The sequence below is a fragment of the Sturnus vulgaris genome, chromosome 10 (genome assembly GCF_052056855.1).
Source record: "Sturnus vulgaris isolate bStuVul1 chromosome 10, bStuVul1.hap1, whole genome shotgun sequence".
In the NCBI taxonomy this organism is placed as follows: domain Eukaryota; kingdom Metazoa; phylum Chordata; class Aves; order Passeriformes; family Sturnidae; genus Sturnus; species Sturnus vulgaris.
The window spans coordinates 18997257-19015344 of NC_142252.1; the positions used below are offsets into that span (position 1 = coordinate 18997257).

At 45.8% G+C, this 18088-nt stretch overlaps 1 protein-coding gene across 6 annotated transcripts in view; it reads right to left on the reverse strand.

Moving 5' to 3' along the window:
• The window catches only part of KCNMB2 (potassium calcium-activated channel subfamily M regulatory beta subunit 2), a 138530-nt gene that overhangs the window by 37284 nt on the left and 83158 nt on the right, over nt 1-18088 (reverse strand). Inside the window, exon 1 of one of the 6 annotated variants that reach the window (XM_088171003.1) lies at nt 10223-11257. The exons of 4 other annotated variants lie outside the window; for them this stretch is intronic. In XM_088171003.1, coding sequence (XP_088027129.1) covers nt 10223-10296 — 74 coding nt within the window. In that variant the 5' untranslated portion in view covers nt 10297-11257. Of the gene's footprint in view, nt 1-10222; nt 11258-18088 lie in introns of those variants that run through there. One more of the 6 variants, XM_088171002.1, reaches the window with a different exon arrangement.

The following is an 18088-nucleotide window of genomic DNA, read 5'->3' on the forward strand; positions in this document are numbered from 1 at the left end:
GACACAGTACATTTATTTGCTATTTCTATGCACAACACACCACACTGTCAACATTGAAATGTATTAAATTATTTAAAACCGAAGGAAACCCAAATAATAGCATATGAAGAAATCTTTTGGAAAAAGTTGTGTTCCTGCATTAGGTGTCCTTGAAGTTTGGTGGGACTTTTGCCATAATGGACAACATTGCCAGAAATGGAGCACAGTGCTCAGGAAGGGATTGGTGACTAAAATGTTTGTGAGGAGAAGGAGTCAGACCCACCATTACATGTTGACAGTTGTGGAGCAAAATGACAAGAGTTCAGAGGCCATAAGTTCCAGATGTTGCAGAATTTTCATGTGTTTCCACATGAGTGATATTCGGTTAGATATTGTAAGCACAGTGCCGGAAAATTAGGATTAGCAAATGACTAAATTAAACTGAAAATTGGGTGAAGAGATTTGGAAGTAAATGTAAATGCTTCAGTCGTAATGGACTTTGCCTTCTAAGGATTTTTTTTTTCAAATAGCCTGTTAATTCTCATTTGATTTAAATTTTTTCCCTATTACAGACACTAGAGATTTTGCACAGAAATCTGAGGTGGTTATAGAAGAACTGTAAAAGAACAACAACAAAAGAGATGCAGGTTCAAAGTGATGCAATGACCTCTCTTTTGTGAAATGCTTGTCACAGATTCCTGAAAAAATTTCTGGGATTCATTACTGGTCACAACACAATGACAAAACCACTTAACATAAACCTCACCAACTCATTATTTTTTCTTAAGAAATAAGTATCTGTAACAAAGCCAAAATCTATGTCAGTCTTTGCAGGACTAATTATTTCTGAAACCCAAGTGAGATGCAAAGGAAACTGCACAGACACAGGACAGAAATAACTCTGGGCATTATCTGCAAACAGGGGAAATCACTCAGAAGGGGCAGGCAAAGGACATGGTCCATGCTGGACCCCAGGGTACACCAACATGCCTGACCACCCTGCCAAAGGCACAGAACTGAATCCACATCTGATCAATGGCACTTTGAACAACACAGGAGTTGGGATGTTCCACAAACCAGCCTTGTGCTGACACCAGAACCAGCCAGACAACTCAAATACCCAAAATGGGAAAAGGAAAGAGCTTTAGTGAAAGAAAAGAGTGGGTGGTGCATAGCCTCAGTGACTGTCTCAGTATATTGTTTTTCCCACGAGGATCTGGAAGATCTCACATTTCTTGTACTGATTCCCAAGGAATATTGCAAGAGTATTAGAGACAGGGGGAGAGGGATGCAGAGCAGTCTGATGACTTACCATGATAGTAGCTACCGAGTCAAAATTACATCCAAGGTTTCCCTCTTCAATCTGTGAGGTTTGATGATGCTGATTTTATCAGCAAGGTCGTTTTAGCACCCAAGCTTAATCCAGAATCTATTCTGATATTTGTTTAGAAGATTTGAGTAATCTCTTTAAGAGTATTAACAAGTGCTGGAGTCCTAAAGAACAATCTTCTCTCAGCCCTTACCAGAGCAGAAAGATTTGAGGTCAAAGTTAGGTGAAGGTTTCTTTTAAGGCAATCTGGAAGCAAGTGGAAATATCTTTAGAGCAAGTCACGTTTTGGAGAATAGAGGCACGAAGTTTGCAAATGAGTTTAGGTTGGTTTTGGGTTCAATTCTCTGGTCAATTCAGAGCAACCCATGACCTGCTGCATGATTCAGGTATTGACAGGAGGACAGAGGAGCTTGCTCTGAGGTTTCCTCTCTGAGCCATGTACAACTGCAGTCAGTGGCCAAACAACATGTGAAGATTTTTCCCAATGTCACCATATGCTGGTTCTTGGCTCTTCATGACACAGGGCTGGCCCTGGAGCTCTGTGTTGGGAGGTAACATCTAGTTAAGGGAGTGTATGGGAAAATTCAGTGAAACAAAGTCACTGATGCTCAAATGCCAAGCTGTTAAATCTTTAGTAAGTCTGTGGAAAAATAATTTTATTTTTCCTGTGTGTTTGAAGAGTCAGATACAATTGGTAATATAGATCATGTGACTACTGATGAAAATATTAATACAGATTTGCTAGAGCTTTATATTATGAACCACTAGTAACAATCTTTATTTTCACATGCGAGTGGAAGCACACGATAAAGGCATTCCTTGGGAAGTTTGTGCATTTACTCTCCAACCATGACTCACCCCTTACTCAGAGAAGCAAAGCCCAAGTGACCCAGCTGTGGTGAGCACAGAGCCACCACCGAGGAAGTTTCCTTAGCAACAGGAAAACATCCAAAACCTCTTCTACCTCCTGCTTGCTGTTCCTTGAAGTTGTTCTAAGTAAATGGATGCTAAACCTCATATCTGAATTTCAGGGGTAGAATCAATACATCCTAAAGCAAATCCTTTTGCTTGCAAGCAAGTTAACTTTAGCTACTGCCCTCCTGAATTCAGGCTTAATAAGAAAAATAACATGAATTTTTTTTTATCTACTCTCTCCAAACACTGCCTGGGCTCATAAACAAATAGAAAGAGCTCCTGCATCCTCAGCTGACACTGATTATCATTAGGGATCTGTTGAAGTTAATGAAACCATGGCAATTCAGAGCAATCAGCCCAGCAGGAGCTGGGTGCTTGTGGGTCCCAGGTGCCCATGATCAGGGCTAATGAACAGCAGAGGAATAGTTCAGCCAGGAGAGAGAGAGAGAGAGCCTTGGGGCTTTGTTCTGTGGTGCTTCTTTGTGAGATGTTTTGAAGGAATTTTGAGGTTTTTGGGGGTTTTTTAAGAGGTGTTGGATCAAATAATGGGGAGCTGCAAGCAAGTGGAAAGCTGTTCTTCATGTTCCAAGGTACTGTGTACAGTAGTCTGATATATTTCCTATTTATATGTACATTGTTTCTTAAAGTTTCTTTAATCCCTGTATTGCACCGCTCTGGGGTGAGATGTGTATATTATATCAAGGTGCCACTTTTTACGTTTTCTGTAGTCTCTGTTAAAGTTCAATGAGGCTCAATGTGTGTGCTTCCCTCTCTGTTGTAGGCATGCAGTCATGGAAAAAGAGTGCAGAAATGAGTGTATTGATTTATGCCTATCACTATCTGACAGGAGCAGATGGGGGTCTGGGAGTTCCAGTTTAGTTGATGGACTGTGCTAAACCTGACCTGGTTCTGGTGCTATTACATGTGAGATATCTTTGAGGCAGCTAAGTCACTTTTGAAGTATTGCAGAAGGTGAAGCAGAGCCAGCTTTGTAGGTGATGACAACAGAATGAGATTATTTAGGCTAAAATGAGTCAATATTTGGAAAATTCCACTGTTAATAATCAGCCCTTGCCTGAGGGGAGCTGATTGATGCTGCCTGTACCAGATGGTTTGCAGCATGAGACTGAGCCTGAGTGTTCCTGTGGATGCCCCTGATGGGGGAGCAGCTTGGGGGAAAACACGAGGGTGCAGCCAGAAGAGAATGTGGGCACCAAGTCACCTCACTGGGAAAAGCACAGTCAGGGGTTTCAGTTAAAGGTGGACAGGGAAAAACAACACTTTTGAGAAAGATAAAAAATTACATAGATTTGAGCTCTTGTCTGTGGTAGCCCTCGATGGTGGCCCTGTCCCCAGCTGGTGCCAAACACGAGGGTGCCTGACCTGCTTTTCCAGGGCTGTGAGCCCCTGCTGGCATCAGAAACACGAGGCCTTGGCTGTGTTATGCTGACGTTTGTCCTGTAAAATTGGCAGCAATAATGAGTGATAGCTCATATTTCTGTAATATCTTCTGCCTCAGGACACCTAACAACATGCCATTGATAATGCTTTTTAGGAGCTGGATTTTGGCCAGGTCTTTGAAGAAGCAATAGCTTGGCCATAGTCCCACAAAAGGGAGCTCCAGTCTGTAATGCTTCTGATCAGGGACAAGGGGCTTGCTTTCCCTTCTCCCAGCTGACCACCTGCCCTAAATAAACAACCTTTCCTCACAGCATATCCATGGCTGACTAGAGGGTATTTAATGGCTCTAATTGCCTGTCCTGAGTACCTGGTTGTTCTGGTCTTGGCCTGGTGCTCCAGCTCTGGAGGCACTGTCTCTAGCTGAACAAGTGCATGCTCTCTAATGGGCGATTTTGGGTGGGAGCAGCTGTCTGCAGTGTCAGACAGCAGATCTAGTGACAAACCACTGAGCTGTTCTGAGTTAGGCTAGTGCAATAACTCATTAAATGTAATTCTGAGGGAGCCAATTTTGGGAGTGTTGGAGTGATCACAAACAACCGAGGCATAAAAGAGTCTTCTTTCCATCCTTGGTCCATAGCACAGCTCAGGACTTCTCTGGTTGTTTGTGGACAGAATTTATTGATGATTATTGTATTCCTTGGCATGAACTGAAATTTCAGCCTCCAAGTTCGTGGCCATTAACCATGGTGAGAACAAATGAGCCATTTGTCTCACATGATGGGTTTGCCTGTGGAAGCTGCAGATGCTTTGACTGACTTATGAGCGTGGCTGGGTGCTCTTGTCAGGTGCAAACAAAAAAACCAAAAATGGCCAGTCTGGAATGGGTGTCTGTGTGTGTGACATGGTGGTCCCTCCTGCAGATACTGGGCTGGGAGCAGTGCTGTGGCTTCTTGGTGCCCTGATGAAATGTACTGCTTCTGCCTTGTGTGTAGAGATAAAAAGGAGATGGATTAAACTCATCCAGTGCTTTACAGTGAATCCTGGTAGAGCCTTTCTGCTCAAACTTTTTGTCTTGCTTCCCCTGACTGCTCTGACATCAGTAATTTGCTGGTCTTTTTGATTCACCAGCATGAAAGGAAACCCTGATTTGTACCCCAGGAGCAAAGATGGGAGCTTTCAAGCATCTTGTGTGTATGCAAAGGAGACTGATGCATCTGGGGCTGTGACTGCTCTAAAGAACACTTCAGATCCTGGAGTGTGGGCCTGAGTGGAGTTTGAACAAGCTGTGTGCTTATGCAATTAAAACCAAGCTGTGCTGCTTCTTGAGCACTCACAGCACTCGACAGGGGTACACAGAGCTCAGACACTGCTGTGTAGGCATCTCTTAAACCCCAAATGAAGGGAAATTGGCCCCTGTGCTGCAGGAAGGAGACTGCGGGTTTCTGTCTCCGGCTCTGCAACCACAAGCTCAGATTCTGAGCAGTGGCTGCACTGTTCAGCAGCACCTGTGCTCTTGTTTTGCTCATGGTGTTGCTTATTTTTTTATGGATCAGGAGTTTGCAATCAATTTTAAAAATACCAACAGTACTGTTTGAGCCCATGAGATCAGGAGTGGATGTGTACTTTCAAGAAAGCACTGAAGAAAAAACCACTTTGAAAGCAGCACTAATTCTGCAATTGCTGTAGAGGATAGACACGCCAGGGCACTGCTTTTTCATTGAGTGAAGCAGATAAAAGAGGAATCAAAACTTCTGTATCTTGTTCCATATTTTTCATTAACTTCTATTTGGGGGTAAACAAGTGCCTTCCTTCCCTGCTTCTGCCTCCTGTAGGAAAGGCAGAGCTGCAACTGGGAACAGATCTGTCTCGTGGCTTTAAGACTTTGTGATAATGGAAAGCCTTGGTGAATGCTCCTATGGAGATATAAAATGATTCATCTACAGGCATCTGAGAACACTTATTACTTAGCTTTTGGTCTTACATCTGTTATTTCACTTATGGGGCTGTTAATAATCTCGTAATGCACATCAGGCCATATCTTAATGATTAAACAATTATTAAAAAGGGTCTGTTTTATCTGTAACTGGTGAGAAATGCAATTATTTCAAGGAGTTCAATGCCTGTACCAGTCATATGTGGTATTAAATGGCTTTAATAATTTGGCTGGAGGGTTTTTTCGAGGTGCTGGGTGCACACCATTCCTCAGATAAGAATGCTGTGACAGCTCTGGAGCTGGTGTGGGGGTGATGCAGGAGGGTAGGAGGCCACGGGATGGGAAAAGAGTGAGAGTAAGACAATCTGTAGTGTCAGATGTAGTGCCTCAGTTTGAGGACAGCTGGGGAGGTAGAATAAGGCCTGGGTGGGACAGAGCTGGGGGACACAGAAGAATGGACATGTGCTGAGTGGGAAGTGAGAGAGCTGGAGATGAGGTGAGGTGGGGAAAGCACATCTCCTTTTACACTAGGACCTTGTGCTGACAGAAAATCCCAGGAACAACCTTTGCCTCCTAATGCTGACCTGCTGGTCCCAGGAGAGGAGCCTGCAGTGCTGAGACCCCTCAGGTGATCTGGCAGTGCTGGATCACCTCCCAGTGCTTCCCAACAGGCTCCCCTGCCTCTGAAATGTCCAGTGCTCCTCAAAACCTCACAGCTTCACTCAGAGATAATTAACTATGTCATTAGCAGGGATCAGACTTCAGTTTTAAGTAGAATAAGCCCAACTCTAAGCATATGGCTTAAAACATTTCTGAGGTTTTTCACTTGTGCTTCCCTCATATGGGATGTATTTCATCTCCCCACCAGCCTTTACACATCAACAACAGAGCTAAGAATTAAACCAGAATAAGAAATGGACAGTTTTTCAAGTTTGTTGTATTTCTAGTGTGGAGGGCTACTCTCCAGCTCAAACCCAGTACAGAAGCTAATTGCTGAGAAACGGGGATCTTTGAAAGCTCCAGTTAAAGGCAATTTAAAATCTCCATTGATATTAGGAAGAAACATACATGGACACATGCAGTTAGCAAGACCAGCTTACCAACTGAGGGGTACAACTGACCTGTTTTAGAAATGGGCAAGGATCTGCTGAGCAAGCTGTAGTTAAACTGACTGGTAAAAATCTGGTGGAAATCTGGACTCTTATCCCTCCTGCACACCCCAACAGTGCAGCTGGGAGATGATGGTTGGGGAGGAAGGGCCAGGTATGTGCCTGTGCTGTGCTAAGTGAAGCCAACATGATCTGGATGCAGCCTAGCAAGGAATATTAATGTGCCTGAGCCACAAGGGTTACCAGCATCTGTGGGGCTGCATCAGATGTGCAGATCTTCAGTTCTGTACTGGGGAAGATTGACATAAATGACATCTAAGTAATTTTCTGCCTAATTTCTGGTGAAACACTTAAGTTGTACTACCTCATACTTTTTGTTAACATCCAAGTATTCGACCTGACAGTGCCTGGACACACAGAAGTGAGTCCCTGGCCACACAGGAGCCAGAGGCAGCTTCGGCACTGGGTTCAACCAGCACTAAAGCTGTTTCTGTAAAAGTGCATTTCTACAATTGCACTGCCATACCTCTGCTCTAGACCTCTAGTTAAATGCATGTTAAAGTCTAGGATCAATCTGCCTGGCAGTAAGTTAATGGTCCATGGTGTAGCTACTGCTGTGATGCCTCTTTTCCATTAAGAGAGAGGCAGTGTTGCTCTAAGTGGCTTATCTGTCCAGAATAATGGTGCTTGTGCCTTGCACCTGCGTAGGGGAGGATGCTTGTTGCATTTAAACTAGATGACATGAGCCAAAAGGATTGCTCAGCCCAAGAGGCACTGCAGAGCTGCAGTGCTCCAAAGGGACACTCTTGTGGGAGTGGGAACTTCTGGCATGTCCCCCCAAGGATTATTTCAGGAAGCTCATGCAGACCCCTTTGCTGATTGAGTTTTGCTGTTTCTGCCTGCCCTTCACCTGCAGGGTGCTGAAAACATCAGTACTTTTGTGTTTGCAGCCTCTGAAGAACAGAAGAAGCCAGGAGGCTTCTTTGCTGTCCTTGCCCTCTGTTGGCACAACATCCTGCATGTGGCTCAGGGCACACTGACCTACCAAATGATCTTGGAGTATAAAGGGGGAGATGTTGATCCATTCTGAGTACAGTCTGCTGGTTTGCCTCTGGCATTTTGGATAGTAGCCTGAAAGGCACAAGACCTGGAAGGCTCAGTGCCTGGTGTTGGGATCTCCCAGCAGTCTGCACCTGGCATGCCCAGCAGCACAGAGAAGGGGTGACTTCTCCAGCTCCTTTAAAAGCAAAAGTAGAGAGGGAAATAAGAAGCAATTACCAGCTTTGAAGGTGGGAAGGATGCTGAGGCCTTTTGCTTTCCTTTGTCTTGTCTCCCTTGGGCCCCATATTATAATTCCTATGCTCCCCTCTGAAGAGCATTGGCTGCACGTTCCCTCCAGAGCCTGTTGATCCTGGGTCATTCAGTGAAGGTTGTCAGGAATGATCCTGCACCTCCCTGCTGTGCCAGCACAGAGCTTTGCCTTCCAGCACGGGAGGTGCTGGGCTGGTCCTGAGTCCTGCTCCTAAACCCTGCTCCTAAACCCAGCTGACTGAAACCACTGCAGCCTTGGGGCTCCTGGGGTGATGGCTGAGCTTGGGCAATGCTGGGACACCATGCTGGGGACACAGGGACAATACCTTGTGGCACCTATCTACCCACTTATTTTGGGTGGTGAGGACCCAGTGACTGAGGCTGGTGCAGGTCATCCCTGTGAGGCAAAACCCACCTGCCCTGCCAAGGGGCTGCTGGAGATTAAGATTTCTAGTGGGGCAATGAAGGCCTCCTAGGGAAAGACAGGATTTCCTCCAGTGGGACTGAGTAGATTATGACAGAGAGCTAATCTGTATGGCTGTTTCATAAGTTTCCCCAGTGCCTGGACTCCTTGCTCAGCAACAGACACTCTATGTGCTGAGAATCACTGATTGCCCAGAAACACCATGTAAAAACGTGTGGAGGTCTGGAGCAGGCTCTGCCAGTCTCTCTGTATTTTAGTGTTATCTAAAAATCCTCCTCATTCCCACACCAGGTTAGTAGGAGGGACCAAATGTGCTGTCAAGCACCACTGCTTGGGTGGAAACCACCCTTCTTCACCTGGCAGTTTACATTCCTCCTGAATCCCCACCTCTTTCCTTGACCTTATTCACCACAAACAGGCAAATGTTTGCTGTGACAGACCTAACCCCAAAGCCACTGTGCAGACCACTGTCAATCTCTTACTCATTTACTGCAGTCAAAATTGACAAGCAAAGGCAGAATGCAGGTACTGCTCCAGCCCAGGGATCACACCACAAGGGGCTTTGCTGCTGCTGGTCCCTGTGCTCAGACCAACTGCACTGTGCAGCAAAAATCACAAGCAAGCAATGTCCAAGGCTTTCCAGATTGTCCTTACAAAGTGCAAGTGAAGATTTACATTCCCTATCTGGACACTTGTTCTGTTCAGCTTCAACTTTTTATCCAAATTATTTAAATGCCCTCTACCTTAGTTTTTCTGTTCACAAATCCCTAAGCTGCCTGTTTTGCTAGTCTTGGATTAAAATCAATGTGTATAATACTATTCCTGTTCCAGCAGCTTCTGCTGCGTGTACGTGTTTAGACAAATGAACTCTGAATGCATTCTGAGGAATATGGATATTCCCAACCAGCCCAGGGCTGGAGTAATGGCACTGCTGTGCTGTAGCATGATGCTTGGAAGCTTGGGAATAGTGTGGAAGTTTGTGCTCTGTCAATGGGAAGTCCGTGTGCAGTTACAGCTTCCTCAGTATTTTTCCACTTTAAATGCGAAAGCATAAATGACTTCAAGTTCACCCTAAAATAAATAAAAATCATAAATATGAAGTCAAATAAGACCCAAACCCCCAATAAGTGCATTAAAGCTGGCAGCCTGTTTTAATTTGTTACTCCTACACCTTTAGTTTGCCTGACACAGCTGGGGAGTGCTGCCAGTGAATGCTGTATGAACTTCTGTGTGAAGTTAAGAGGGGACTGGACAGTGAGTTCCCCTCTGGCTGTGAGCCACAGCCTGGAATTTCCTGATAGTTTTTCTCTGTGGTCCTGAGAGCAGCTTGCTGTCAGGGAGTGTTTCTTGTGTCCCTTCCCTACCCCATATGCTGCTTTCAGTCTCTATTGCAGCATTCTGGAGTATTTTGCTTTCCAAATGAGCTCCACAGGGTACACTAATAAGTTGAAACATCACAATATGCATCAGTTAGACATTACTGTAAGCCTCTAGCTCCAGCCCACAAATGCTACCAACAGCGAATTCATTCCTCAGATGAGCAAGTGTAATTTATAACTCAAAGCAGCACTTGAAACAGTTTGGCTAATAAAATGTCCTTCACTCGACTCCTCGGTTAAAGCCTGGCTGGTGCTAGCCTCTTGTCAGATGTAATTGCTCTAGGAAATCCTTTTGCAGTGTGCACTTAGCAGCAGAACCTGACTGTGCTCTAATACAGGCTTTACTTTCTGCTCCCCAGTACTTTCCAAAGTTCTCCCACCATCCCTGTCCCAAATGCCTTGGCCCATCCAGCAGCTTCCCCCCATAAGGATCAGGTTTACCTGAGCAGCAGAGGAGCAGCAGTGCCTAAAATGGAGATTTCAATGGGATGTGACAGGGAGATTTTCCCTCTCATCTACAAGCTTCTGAAGTTGCCACCTTTGGGAAAACAGCCTATCTACCAGCAGAAGGCTTCCAAATATCTTGTCTCTCAGTGTCCAAGTATTTCTTGCTGCTTTCACAGTTCCCAGGAAGTTTTAATTACTTTTGGTTTTTAAATAGAGGCAAAGCACCAGAATTCAGCAACTACACAGAAACAAGCTGTCAGAAGGAAGTGGGTGTGAAGACCCTCTGAATAAAGTCAACCCAAAAAAAGCTGAGCTTTCTCTCTCCAAACTTTATTTCCAGAAGCTCCTTGTTTTCCCCACGTTTATAAAAACTCTTCTTGAGATCCACTCTGCCTGAACATCCTTGGCTGCCGTGACTCCTCTGGGGCGTGATGGCCATTTCCAGGAGGGCAGGATGCTCCGTGTGGGGTAGGCGCCTTCTGTGTCATTTGGCAAAGCTCATCCCCCTCGCCTGCTCCTTGGAAGAAAGCTGCAGGAGCCGGAGCCAGGCAGAAGAGCGAGACCCGGGCTGGGGCAGTCCCAGTGCAGGGCTGAGCCCGTGGCCAGCACAGGGACAGGCAGCGCTCGCTGCACCCTCTGCTTCCCGAAATGTCAGGGCTGTGCAGGAGCAGGCGTGCGGCTCTTTCTCCAGTGCTCGCTCATCCCTGCGTCCCCTTGCCTGTGCTGGTGTGAAATCAGGGGCTTCCCAGCCTCTCCCTCAGTCACCTCCATCGGACCACTTTGTCCTTGGGTGGAATTTGCTTTTCTGAGTCAAGAACGTGCTGGAGAGACGCTCCCGTTCGTCTCCGGCTGCTCACTGATTTCCCATTCTGCACTCTTGTTGTTTGCTTCTATGGCAAAAAGAAAAGCGCCTTTTGCTGGTGAGGTCCACAGCTAGCTGTGGTAGGATCATTTTTTCCTCTGTTTAAAATGTAAGGTCTCACAAATTAAGAAGCTACAGCCTGTCTAGGTCTTATACCAGTCGGTCTGTGATTCATCAGAGAATCTCCTTGGTAACTAGCAGTTCCTCTCTGATGATTTGCTACTAAAAAGCTCTCCCAATTTAAAGATAAAACACAGCGAAAGCAGAAAGACGAGCTACACTATAGAGATACCTTATACAGAAACATATGCCTTGTGTGCATGCAGCTATACTGGATATTTTCTGATGTGTGTGGGAAGCAGCCTCTCTGTGAGACAGCATGGTATTACCCTATGGTGGCAAATGTGCCCCAATTGCCTCATCTGTGCTAGAAATCCCTTTTGCTACTCCAGGGTCAGTAACCCCATCTGCGGGGTAAATAATCCCCAGGAGAAGATGAGGTTGGCATTTAACGAGGGGCTCAGCAGTTCACGCTTTAATAAGGCAGATTTCTGGCCTTGTGTGGGACTGATTGCCAAGTACAAAGATTCAGAGAGGGGGTGACTTTCTGCAGGAGGTGTGCCTGGTGTGTTTGATGCTGCCTGGTTGCCCTCTGGCTCTGGTAATGAGCCCCTGCTGCCTGACCCCTTCCTCACACATAGCAAAGTGCTGCCTGTGCTCTGGTGCTTGCTCAAGCTGCAAGGGGGGTGCTCACTGAAGATTTTTTTTTCTTAGGAATCGGTATTGATGGAAAAGTTGGTCCAAGGTGAGGCTAAGAACTCTCTGTGATTGAAATAGTGAGTAATTGTGCTCAGAAAGTCAGTGTAAGTGAAGGATGCCCGAGGCCAGGAAGCTCTGTGGTGAGATTTGCCTGGGGTTCCTCAGGGATGAGGGAATATTTTGGACTGGAGGTGACTGTTCATGTTGTGCACCTACAGCCAGAAAGCTCCAAGCCCCTGTGCATGCTGTGTCTGCCCCAGCTCTGTCCTGCTGTCTGGGGCTTGCTGTAGTGCTGAGACCACCAGCATAGTGAAGGGGACATCAAATTCTAAATGAGTGAAACCAAGCTGCTTCCAATTATTTTTACCAGATAAATCATTAATATCACTCCTAGATTTCTCTTGCAAAACCTTTCCAGCAGCTCTTGGCAGAAGTGAACAGAGGGAGGATGAGGAGCAAGGCAGGGTCACACGGCAGACACTGGGCAACCCACATCCTTCTCTATATTTCCTCACTTTCCTTACGTTCCATGGCACTAATTCCTCTGAATCATTACAACAAACAGCAACAAAGCACCAGATCCATGAGATGATTTTCCATTCCTGCAAGAGGGTTTTGAGCTCACTGTGAAATCTTTGGAGTGCATCTCTGGCAGTAGGGAGATCATGCTCCATGGATGTCAGCAATTTGGGACAAAATCTCTGTTCCCATAAGGTGGTGTAGCACCTCTCATATCTGAGCAGGATAGTTCCAGCATGATATGCTCTGCCTGGGAAGGCCTGATCCCTGCTTAGATTCAGACCTGTGGTTTCAGGGTCTTTAATTTTAGCAGGAAAAACTTGAGTGTAAATGTTCTGCCCATACCAGCAAAGCCAAAAGTGCTCACACCTACATTTATCAAGGAATATGAGTGACAATAAACTGGTTCTGATAAATGAGGGCTGATATATTCCAGATCATTTTTGATACAATTGAACATGTCAGGAACACGACCTCATTCTGGTTAAAGGATGAGTTTTTAAATAATCAAAGTTCTGATAAACAAGGCCTGACTTGCACCTCAGTCAGGAAGAAAAGGGGAGATGGATGCTCATCCTTCCCCTTCCTGCTGCCACTGTGGGTGCTGAGGTTTGGCATGGCAGGTGAGACCCTGCTCTATGGAGTCAGGTGCTGCTGTTTGGGGCTTGAAGGGAAATTACAAGGGGAAGCCTCTCCTCCACCTCTCTCCTGCCTTTAAGTTTCCTTCCTGAAGCTTGAAAGCCTTTGCTGCTTCCAGACCTGTGAGCCTGTGCCTCTTGGTGGAAGGGAAGCAGATGGAGCCCCTGATGGGAGGGATTTCTGCAGGCATGTCCTGGCTGGCTTCATCTCCAGGGTCCCTTCGTGGAGGGAAGGATGGAGAGAGATCAGGTCCAGCAGCACTCAATGCCATTCGGTCACCAGAGGCCACCAGGCTGGGAAAAGCAGGATCATTTTTGCTTTGCCCAGAGGTAGCAGGAGCTCATCTCCCCAGGGTAGCATCAGAGCAGAGCCTGGGTGCCATGCCCCTGCACACAGCTCTTCTGGAGCAGGACATGCTCCCTCAAAGCAGCAAGCAGACCTGAAGATGCACTGTTTACCTTTGCTGAAACTCTGGAGTGGCCAGAGCTCAAATTTTATGTGATATGTTTTAATCACTGTGTTGTGACTTGGACCATGTCATGGGGAGAAGTGGAAAAGCATCAAAACCTTCTTGTTCCTCACCCCCCACCTGGTGCCTGCATCCTGGTCCCCCTGCAGATGCCTGCAGACAGCATCTCCTGAGCTGGGCTATTGCCCACCCTGCCTGGGTTTGGTTACAAATTCATATTTATAGATATAAAAGCAGAGCTTATGTACAGTGTTTTGCTCTTCCTATCTCCTTTGCAATGTGTCTCTATTTTGGGAAGTGGAACAAAGGTGTCTGCAGCTATTTATAGCAGGGGAAAGTGCACAATACCTTCAGCCTGGGTGGGCACTGGGCTGCCTGGCTGAGGGTGATGTGAGGTCCCTGCCATCAGAGATTATAGTGTTTTTTTTCTGCTTTTCTGTGTCTCCTCCCTTTTATTTCAATTGTTGATCTAATGCTGAATAAGATATGAACTTAAAGGACTGTTAATGGCAGTTAAAAAAAAAAAAGAAAATGTGCAAAGCCTTGGCAAGTATTTTTTATGAATTGAATCTCTTGAGATGAAAGCTTCATTACTGTGAAACAATGAACCTGCTACACTTTTAGTAGTACAAATGGGTTTCATTTGTATTAGGAAAATACAAGCTTATTATTTTTAGTTTGTTCCTGCAGTACCAGGAATGTTTAATGTGATAATCAATGTAATTGAGGAACTGAAAGCACAGAAAATCACAGCACTCTCAGAAGTGATAACGACGGCAACTGCAGCATGGCCAGAAGGTCTGAGCCGTGGTACAGGAGTGGTTAAAGCAGACTCCTCTCCCAGGTGTGGATGATCCTTTGTCGTGTGGGATCTGTGGGAGGACAGTGCAGCCCTTGCACCCTGCCCAGCTCTGCTGGCAGAGCACCCAGCAGGAAGCTCAGAGCTGTGGAGCACACTTGGGATGGCTCTTCTGGATGGACACAGGGAGAAGGAGTTTTTGCTTTTGTCCCCAAACTCAAGGACTTGGGAGAGGAAGTTTCCTCTCCTGGGATCTGGGGGGGTAAGGACATTTGGGAGCAAGCCTGGCTGCAGAATGGCACCTATGTTTGAGCAGGTCTTTAGTGAGTATTTGCAAAGCTTGATAGGATCACAGTTTAGCCAGTTTGGCTTTTTTTTTCTTTTTTTTCTCCCCAGAAACAGCAAAAGGCATATATTTGATACCAAAAACCTACTGTCAAATTCCCAGCTCCTCTTCCTAAGTACAGGGTTGCTAAAGAATTTCAATTAAATGCTTCAGAGCCCTTAACAGAGTGAAAACACAGCATTTCCTCTCCAGGCCACCGCTCCTAAACTGTGATGCTCTTTTGTGAAACTTTCACTCTAGAAACTCAGCAGCAGGCACTCACCACACAACTTCAGCCCAAATTCTGTGAAAAGCAAAAGCAGCAAACTCATGGGAGGACCTACCAGCAATAGGTTGGTCACCTATAGCCCAGCACCTTGGGGATCCTACTCCAGCTTTGGGGACGTGCTGGTTGCCATGTATAAATCCAGCCTTTCCTGCACCTTCAGGTAATTTCCCTCCTCATTTCATTCCCTGCATGACACCGCTGGGATTTTTTGTGGTTTACTGTGTGTGTTAGTCCGCAGAAGAGGTGGAGGGGAGGGAAGGCAGCTCCTCGTGTCTGTCCTGGCACCTGCCCCTGGGGCACGGAGGCTGTGTGGGGCTGCTGGACATCAGCCTGGGTGGTGATGGCTGAGGAGAAATGCACAGAACCCAGGGCAGAATAAATATGTTTTAGATACAGCCTCTAAAGCTGCTAAATTCAGAGCAAGTCTGAAAGAAACAACAGCTTGCAAAGGTGCAGCCAGGTTTGTTTTCAGCCTTCTCCATTTTAATTTGTTCCACTTTGAGGAGGGAGATTTTCTATGTTAGAAAAGTTGCCTTGTTCTAGTGGTCTCTAATAAATCACGATTGTAGACACCTAAAAGCATTTGGTGCCTCTGGAAATGCTGCTGGATGTCTTTTCCCATGCCAGGACAAGCTCCCAGCTGGCAGTATTGGAGCTGGTGCCCAGCCTTGCCCCACAGTGCAGGGTTTCCTCCCTCTGCCGGTCTTGAACAGATGACCACAGAGAAAAAAGGTTTGTCCATTAAATGAACTCCCCTGAGCATTGGCCATGAGTTAGATTTGAGCCTATTGCAGTCAGGGCGTGTTTTGAGGGAAATGACTGAAGGCAGAGCTGAAAGTGCAGCTGTGGTGATGCATGGGCTGTGGTGTTCATGCTCATGATGCAATTGCTTACATTACAAAGCAATTATCAGAGTTTAAAATTCCAATAGCATTTAGAAAGGCATATATGCCCGGGGGTTTTCCATTTGCAGAGATGTTTCTTTTATTGTACCTACTTGCCTAGTAACTTCACCGTTTTAAACACATCAAAGTGTTTTAGAAATCTATTTGTGATCTTTGTTGAAAAACAAAGGCAATCCTGCCAGGTCCACACAGAATATGTGCTCTGTTGCAAGCAGCTCCTAAGGCCCAGTTTAGGTTTTGTGAGGTTTAATGAGGTAAAACCCCCTGTACAGCGTTTCCTGCTCCCTTTTGTAAATTTTGGCAGCACATCCTTCAGCTGGGGCAGCACACTTCAGTGCTCTCTCTATCACTGCAATGCCATCAGCTTTTCCCTATCTGTCCAACTCCTCCAGGAGCAGCAGTCACTCTTGCAGTAAATTTTAGCCTGGAATAGCACATTATTCTTGTGGCCTGCTCCTGGTGCTCTGCAGACAGGCTGAGGGGGTCGGAAGGGCAAACCTTCTCCGTCAGCCGCTGAAGATGAAGTTTGTGGCTGATGATTCCAGGTGATGCCATGTTGGCTAGCAGGGCTCTGGGCAGCTACAGCCCAGCCCAGAGGGGCCAGAACTGAACCGGGACTTACTGGAGGAGGTAATTTGGACAGCTCTAATCACTTAGCAAGGGACTCTGCAGAAAGGAAGATGCTCTACAAAAATTCTACACCTCCCAGCCGTGCTACAGTTCCCTTCAACAGCATCAACAAACTAATTGTTTATCACCATTTATCACGTGCAAAATGCATGTGAAATTGCATGAGTAATTTCCATAGTAACCATAATCATCACCTGTCCACGTAGGGATTGGAATGTCAGGATGTTGTGCATTTGAGAGTACCATAAGTACTTGTGTCCTTGTGTAAAGCACATCCTCTTCTGGCAGCCAGCCTTTTGTTTTTGGGCTTCCACTGCTTGGTTTATAAGCATTTACAAAGCCTTGATTACTCATCAATACCCTTGCATGAGACACATGCTTCTGTAATGTCTTTAAGGTAATGTGGAATCCTGTTTGCAATCCCTTTCATAAAAAAATAACACAAACCACTTGCTGCTAAATCTGGCTGTCAGAAAGCAAATGCCAGGAACCAAAATGACTGTTATTATTACTGTTATTTGCACCATTCCAAAATCCATTAATTTGCTTGTTGCAGTGTTAGGTAATGAACGCTTCTGCAGCAAGGTCACACCTCCATTTTACATCAAATAACTATCTTTACTCATGTTTGATATACGAAGCGTATTTCTTGCTTAGGGCGTAATGTTTTATTAACATTATTTTCCTTTGTTCTTTCTTACAGATTGTCTATTATGACTCTAAAGATTGCCTGCATGACATCTCTTTTTAAATTCAATGCATAATTACATAAAACAGAAATTCATTTGATGCTACATTAATAAATCTCTCATAATTTTCTTTGAACAGGGGGACATGCTGCTATTATTTACCAGAAAACATGGATTTAGTTAAGCTTCGTGGAATTCTGCAGTCACTGACACACATATTGGATATGGGCAGAGCAAGGATGGAAACAACGTGAAGGCAAACTGTTCAGTTCAAGCCAAAACGACTGATGGAAATAGTAAAGATATGAAAGAAAGAAGAACTGAAAGAAGTACCTGACATGAGAACTTGCAGGAAAGGTTCACTGCAGCTGCAGCTGTGCCTGGCTGAATGTCAGCCTGGGTTAATTTGCAAGGTGACAGATGTGTTGGGAACGGGAAAATGCTGAAGAACAGAGCTGGTGTCCCTGGGCCAGGTCTGCTCCTGGAGCTCAGCTACCCCCGGGTGTCCTTGGAGCATCAGTGACTTACTGCAGCTGTGGCTTTGGCACTTGTCTTTAAGGATGAATGTGCAATCCCACACCTTTGCAAAAAAATGTCACCCCCTTCCTGGCAGCACAAACAAAGTTTTGACTGACTGAGCCTGTCCTGGCTCATCTGCTTCACCCACTTCAGCTGGTCTTGGCTCACCTCTGACTCTCTGAGCCCAGTTTTCCCCTTAGGGGGTACTACCCATTGCTGGGCTTCTCGTGTCCAGGTGTTTCTGGTTACCCCAGCAGGGCTGCTCCTAAATACCCCCCAGGTGACCCTGAGTTGTAATTTCACTGTCCCCTTGCTGTGGCTGAAGGAGTCTTAATGGTGTTCACAACCATTATGGAATCCACCATGCAAGGACACAGTAGGAAAGAGCTCCTCACACCCTAAACTTTGAATTTGCAGGAGGCTGCTGTTACTGTTTTGCAGATAGAAAACCTGCTG